Source organism: Sinocyclocheilus grahami, unplaced genomic scaffold (assembly GCF_001515645.1).
Source record: "Sinocyclocheilus grahami isolate Dianchi unplaced genomic scaffold, SAMN03320097.WGS_v1.1 scaffold645.1, whole genome shotgun sequence".
In the NCBI taxonomy this organism is placed as follows: domain Eukaryota; kingdom Metazoa; phylum Chordata; class Actinopteri; order Cypriniformes; family Cyprinidae; genus Sinocyclocheilus; species Sinocyclocheilus grahami.
This window is the reverse complement of record NW_015505824.1, coordinates 733,265-739,973: the sequence shown is the minus strand read 5'-3', so window position 1 is coordinate 739,973 and position 6,709 is coordinate 733,265. Positions and strand designations below refer to the sequence as shown.

The following is a 6,709-nucleotide window of genomic DNA, read 5'->3' as shown; positions in this document are numbered from 1 at the left end:
CCTCCTGCTGGCAGAGAATGAATTTGCATTTGCAAGTCTGTGAGAAACACTGGTGTCCGTCAGCAAACATAAACAAAAAGCATGCTTCAGAACTGTTTTGAGAAGGTGCTTTGAGCCATGTATTATTACTATGAATTAGGCTACTACTACTACTATTACCATCTTGTGCCCTGCAATAATCATTTACTCAAACTCGCTTTTATGAGATAAAAGGGGAAAAAAAATCGGCCAAACATATCGGCCAAAAAAATCAGCTTCATATATCGGCCATTGGCTGCCCTGATTTCTAAATATTGGCATCGGTCAGAGAAAAACCCTTATCGGTCGACCTCTATTGCTGACACTTAAATAATTTGTTTTGCCCCTTTTGCACTTTATTTTTTCAAAAAATTAATGTTTATTTGTTATGCATGTTATGTATGTTTATTAAAAACAAGTTTTGTAATAACCAGTTGTTCTGGTCCGGACCTTTGACACTGATGAAAATTCAGATTTGGACCTTTGAATGTAGACTTTGAGAACCCCTGGTGTAGAGAGACGCGCTGACGCAGGTTCACACACACACTTCTCTCTCCCTCTCTCCCGAATAATTAATTCAAGTAGCTAAATGTTATAATTAATTAATTCAAATAAATGTGATCTTACCACACTATTTCATCTGTCTGATCTGAAGTGGGCAGAATACTGAGCTAACGAGCCGTAGCTTCGCGTCAGTCTTGCCTTCACGTCGTGCATTAAAATAGTTTAAAGCCGTGTATTCGCTCTTTAGCAGCAGTTTTTATGGCAATATTTAAATGACACCCTGGTCATTCTTGGTGTACCCAAAATGGTCCCACACTATCGACTTCAGTCATTTCTCTGGTGGAAATAAAGGATCGCTGTTTGGTTCCTCTGTCAAACTTAATTCTAGTGTGTGTAGTAGCCTCCGTGTCTCTGATAAGCACAGCATTTTAAGCTGGTGCGCCACTAGTGTAACTTTGTTTTCATTTTGCGCAAGTTGCAACTGTTCCGTTCTGTGCAACAGAAACACTCGGTGTAGCGGAGCCTTCACGATTAATTAACCGTGACATTTTAAAGCGCGGTTAATTGTGAAACCGGTTCATCGCTGCATCCCTATTTGGAACTACATGAGGGTGAGTAAATAATGACAAAATGTTTATTTTTGAGCCAAATATCCTTATAAACTCTCACTGAATACCCACTCACAGAGTGGTGGTACGGGATGTGCAGGTTCCATTACGAAACACCATGTCGGAAGCCAAGCACTCCTTTGGAAAATCCGGTGGGCCGCATGTGGTCTGACGCCGCAGGGCCACAGCACAGTAGTCCACCTGCTCAGCATCCAGTCCGTTCTCCAACCAGCGGAAGCAAATGATACGCTGGAACGAGCGGCGGAAGTTGTCCGACACAAATCCGTAGAGAATGGGGTTGGCGCTGCTGTTAGCGTAGCTTAGAATGACAAAAAGCTGAGTTACCATGGGGTCCGGCGGCTTGCGAAACACACTAATCAGCTGCACAATATAAAACGGCATCCAGCAGAGAACGAAAACGGCGACCACCAGCAGCACCATCCGTGTGATCTTCTTTTCAGAGCGCCGCCGCTGCAACCAGCCCGCTTTTAGACCCACCGCTCGCATGCGCACCACAATCAAACAGTAGCACAGGCAGATGGCTGCCACGGGAAGCAAAAAACCCAATAGGAATGTGTAGACCACAAACGCTTCTGACCACGATGACTCTGGCCATAGAAAGTTGCAGTCCACTCCTCCGTCCTGCGCCGGCACTGTGTCTGCAAAGATGATGATGGGCAGAATTACAAGCAGCGAAAGTCCCCACACGCAAACGTTGACTACTTTGGCGACGGTTGGCCGACGGTAGCGAGCCGCTTTGATTGGGTGCACCACTGCGATGTAGCGGTCCACGCTCAGCACGGTCAGGCAGAAGATGCTCGTGAACATGTTGATGCCATCCACACTGAGAACCAAACGGCACATGAGCGAGCCAAACGGCCAGTGATGCACCGCGGCCGAGGTCGCCAGGAAGGGGACGCTCAACATGAAGAGTTCATCTGCAATGGCGAGATTGAGAATGTAGATGTTGGTGGCTGTCTTCATCTTGGCGTACTTGAGGATGACGTAGATGACCATGGCGTTTCCCGTGATGCCGACGCAGCACACCAGTGCGTAGATGGAGGGGATGATGATCTTGCTGGCATCGGGTTCAGGTTCATAATACTCATAGTCCCCAGTAGAGTTGAAAGGCAGACCAGTTGAGAACACGAAGCTCTCGCTGCCATTGTATCCAGCAAGTTCCGCCATTTTATGTTGTATTGAATTATGTTTTTGGATATGTTGTACCCACGTTGGGCCTTTCTATATGTGATTTTCAAATGTCACTCAATGTCTTATTGTTGCTCTGAAGTTAGACAGTCTCAAACAGTCACAAGTCTTGTTTTTCTTCTACCTTTAAGTGTCCTTGAAATTTTTCCTTGTGACCAACCCGACAGCCTCACATGAGTCTCATCTCCATCTCCTAAGGGACTCCAGTTCCTTCAGAACTCTGGAATCCAAAGGCAAGATTTTTGCATCTGCAGAATTCTAAGTATGAGCATTCCTCTTCAGTTTCCTAAGCAAACCTGTGCTTGTCTATGAGAGTGTGAAGGTGTTGAAGGGCATGGCTCACTGAGCATCATTCAACTTCTCATTCTTCATAGAGGGAACGCATTCCAGCTCATTAAAAAGAAATTGAGTCTGTGAATCAAAGTATTACAACGTTACACTCTATGTGCTCTTGCCGCAAGAACAGCCTCCCAGTGGAGAATGTGATCCACAGCATATTATTAAATCAAGATTAGTTCTTCTGGAGTTGAAGCTCTTCCATCGTAATGTCATAAAAAAGAGATGCCCACAGGAATTTTACATTTAATACATTTAGTTTGCTTTGTCTTGCAGGTATTCCTTTGGTCCAGGTGTCCTTAAGACCTATAAGAAATGTAAAAAATAAATAAAAACATGTTAGCTGAAGGCACTGATGGCAGTCATAAGGTTTATAGAAGGAGTGTCTGTTCAGTGCAAAAAAGTTAAAGTATCTAAACATCCTTAAAGCAATAAATTAAAAAATAAAACAACTTTGTGTTCCAGTAATTTTGACCTGAAGAGGATTTTCTTTTCCCCCAAAAATGATAGTTAATGTTATTGCATTGAACAGGGTATATTTAAATCATTAAGTTTTTTAAAATAATTTTTGTACTTTTGGGGGATTTTCCTTCCACTTTGTTACACTTGTGGTGTACAAAAAATCCGGCCTACAAAAAAAATTGATTTTAAATGTCTTGTCATGCTATATTATTACCAATTATTGGATTCAGTATTTTTCTAAACCTGGCTTCTTTAAATTAGCACAGTTTGTGTATTTCGTTTTGGAACTGATTGATCATAGACCTCACTGATCTGAGCTTCTGCACCTCTGTTTTTGAGTATATATTGCCAAAATTATCTATAAATAATGCCTTTTCCTTCAAAATCTGAGGTGCATGAAAAGACTGATTCCAAGATTTTATGATAATATAGCGTAATGACAGATTTACAACCAATTTTTAAAAGACTGGTCATTTTTAACTAAGAACACCACTTTAGATAAATGATTTTCTGCACAGCACAAAGGTTAAAATTCTGACTTTTTTTTCCAAAATAATTTGTTTATTTTTCTTTATTGGTTAATACTTATTTTTGTTTTGTTAGATTTTTTTTTCCTTAAACCGTAAATCTATGCAGTGGACATGGTCATGGAAAAATTATTTTTGGAGTTCGCTCTCAAAACACTTGTTTTCTCTTGCAAAAATACAGCAGTTACCTTATTTTAAGAATGTTTAAGCATTTTAATGGAAAAAGTGAAATTACAGATTAAGAAAAATATTTGTTCATCCCGGACACCTGTTCATCCTGTGTGTGTGTGTGTGTGTGTGTGTGTGCGTGCGTGTGTGTGTGTGTGTGTGTGTGTGTATATCTATTTGCTCTTGATATAAAATGGATTCAGAGATTAGAAGTGAGATATATTTGATATCCGTGTGTCATTGTGGATGCATGAATGTGTGTGAGTGTGTCCGTAAACTCTCTCAGCCATCCCCCTTTTCAATTAGAAGACTTGAAGACACCGAGACACCTTTGACTTCAATCTGTTTGCTCACAAAGAGCAAACATCCTGCTGTAGGTCTCGACCATGGTGATGCCAACTAAATGAGAAAGTAATGAAAAGGAGAGGACAGAAAACACTAACCCCGGCACCTCTTCACGGCTTTGTGTGTGCCCTAGCAATGTATAAAAAACAGCTAATGCTGAAGAAAACAAAACTGTGAGCCGAATTTTGACCGCAGGAGCACAGGTTGTAAATAAAGTTGCTTCTCTCCCCTGCCATTCAATTTTACAGTTTCAAACAGAGAGAGATAAAGATCTCTGTTTGGGAAAATGGAACGTTTTGCCAAGACTAGATAAGTCCAAGCACAGAGTTGTGTTTTTGCTAATAACAATGGTTATTGTGTGTTTTTTCCTGGGGACATTTTTAAACCAATTTTTCAACCATAATGGGTCTAAATACCTGTATTTATAGCCCAAATGTATTTTCCTTTATAATTACCACCCAGGTAATTTCCTCAAATAAAAAAGGCCTCTCTGCTTTCAATATTTTTCTGCTTTGAATATAAAAAAAAAAGAATTAATTCAACAGCTGTATAATGACACTAATGTCTTCTGTAGAGCTGCCTTTAAAATTATTTCATAGTTAATGAACTTTGCAACATTGGCACTATTAAAGTGAATTGAATAAGCATTGAACTACTTGAGCCAAATAATGACAAATATTGTCCACTATAGAGCTGCTTTATAGCTAAAAATGAATTTGTTTCATAATTAATTTTCCACAGTTGTTTTCCTGTTTGTTACTGTGAAGCCGCTTTGCAATCTGCATTGTGTAAACGCTATATAAATATATTCACTTCAATTCATGTTTATTTGTATAGCGCTTTTCACAATACAAATCGTTGCAAAGCAGCTTCACAGAAAATTAGTTTCTACATTATATTTAGGAGTAGCTTATCAGTAGAGACTATGTGAAGGTGATGTCCATATGGCAGAAATGTACAGTAAAAATCATGTGGTTAGTTAATGACATGAATTCAAACAAACGGTGACCACTATTAACAGCAATGATTATATGTTGTGATCAAACTTATAGCAAAATTTGTACGTTTTGTATGTTGGTTCAGGGTTGTCGTCATCTGAGGTCCTCTGAGGGGTTGGCATCATCTCTTCTCAGGTGTTCAGTCATCTCAGATCTTTGTAAGGGTTGGATCCAGACTGAAGCTTGAGTAATTCCTAGTTACCTCGGGATGCCCATGTATAATTCATTCATGTTTTTATGCATCATAAAAGTTGCCTCCTGTTTACAGTGAAATGGTTCTTATTTCATTATACATTTATATAATTCAATGATACATACTTAACCTTGATGTATCAAATGAAGGAGAAAGGAAAATTATATTATCTACAAAACGTTTCAAAACCCTTTCACCCGGTAAGTAATGCATTCAGTGCCATAATCTCCATAAGGACACCTGCTGATGCCAAAGCAAAAGCCTTTTCACGAAGCAATGGCCATTTCTTGTCTGTCTGTGATGTGCTCTTATGGTCATATAGGAGAAGCAATGCTAGAAGGTTTGGACAAGCATGGAATGGAATAGAAATGAGGATGATACTAAAAAGCAAGGAGAATGAAAGAACGGTTGAAAAGGAAAGTGAAGTGAGTGAAAGAGAAGAGTGATGGGGGAAATGGACCTTGAACATATACACAAAAAGTGAAACCCAGCAGGAGCACAGAACACAGTGGAATAAAAAAAGAAGGATTGTGAAAGAGGAGCAGGTTATGGGTGGACCATCTCACACATACAACCAAGAGTGAGTTAAGACATGCTGGAGAAACTCATGATGAAAGACAGAGGAAGATCAAGGGAGTGAAAAATAAGGGAGAGAGAATAAGTGAGAATGGGTTCACAGTGGAGAGGAAAACTCTATCACTGTTCTCTGACATTTTCCTCTTAACACCTGGTTTGCACTCTATCTGCCATATGCCTTGTGCTTTATATATATAATTTTACATTTGACCTTATTTGTATATTTGTATAGTTTTATTTTGTATTTTGTATTTAATCTGTATTTATGTTATCTGTATGCACCCAAGGGTCTGAGAGTAACGCAATTTCAATTCTCTGTGTGTATGTGCTGTACATGTGGAAGAATTGGCAATAAAGCAGACTTGACTTGACTATTGATATGTATGGATGAGTGTCTGTATTTTTGGTCCTTTTTCCCAGAAAAGAAAGACACTAGTATATAGATTTCTCAAAGCCAACAGACATGAGCGAAAAGTCAAAACTCCCATTTTGATTTCATGCTACTTGCTGCATTTTAGAGGAGTTATCTGAAAACCAATCAATGCCTACACAAAATCCAAAAATATATGTGCTACACAAAAATATGTGCCTAATCACATATAATTGAAGATACTTAAAGATTGTCATCTTTTAGAAAAAGAACTAGAGAAAAAAAAAAGATCTGAGTTGGATAAAATGCGCTGAAATTCAGCTCATATTAAAAATACTGTACATGCTGAACATAAAAGCAAAGATAATTTGCAAAACAGTCTGTATAAAATTAGA

At 39.1% G+C, this 6,709-nt stretch overlaps 1 protein-coding gene across 1 annotated transcript; it reads right to left on the bottom strand.

Moving 5' to 3' along the window:
• Positions 1-1,202: 1,202 nt before the first annotated feature.
• LOC107558412 (somatostatin receptor type 1-like) lies at positions 1,203-2,419 on the bottom strand. Its single transcript, XM_016242076.1, has one exon. It carries the CDS (start codon positions 2,316-2,318, stop codon positions 1,203-1,205), a length of 1,116 nt encoding a protein of 371 aa, XP_016097562.1. The 5' UTR covers positions 2,319-2,419.
• Positions 2,420-6,709: the final 4,290 nt, after the last annotated feature.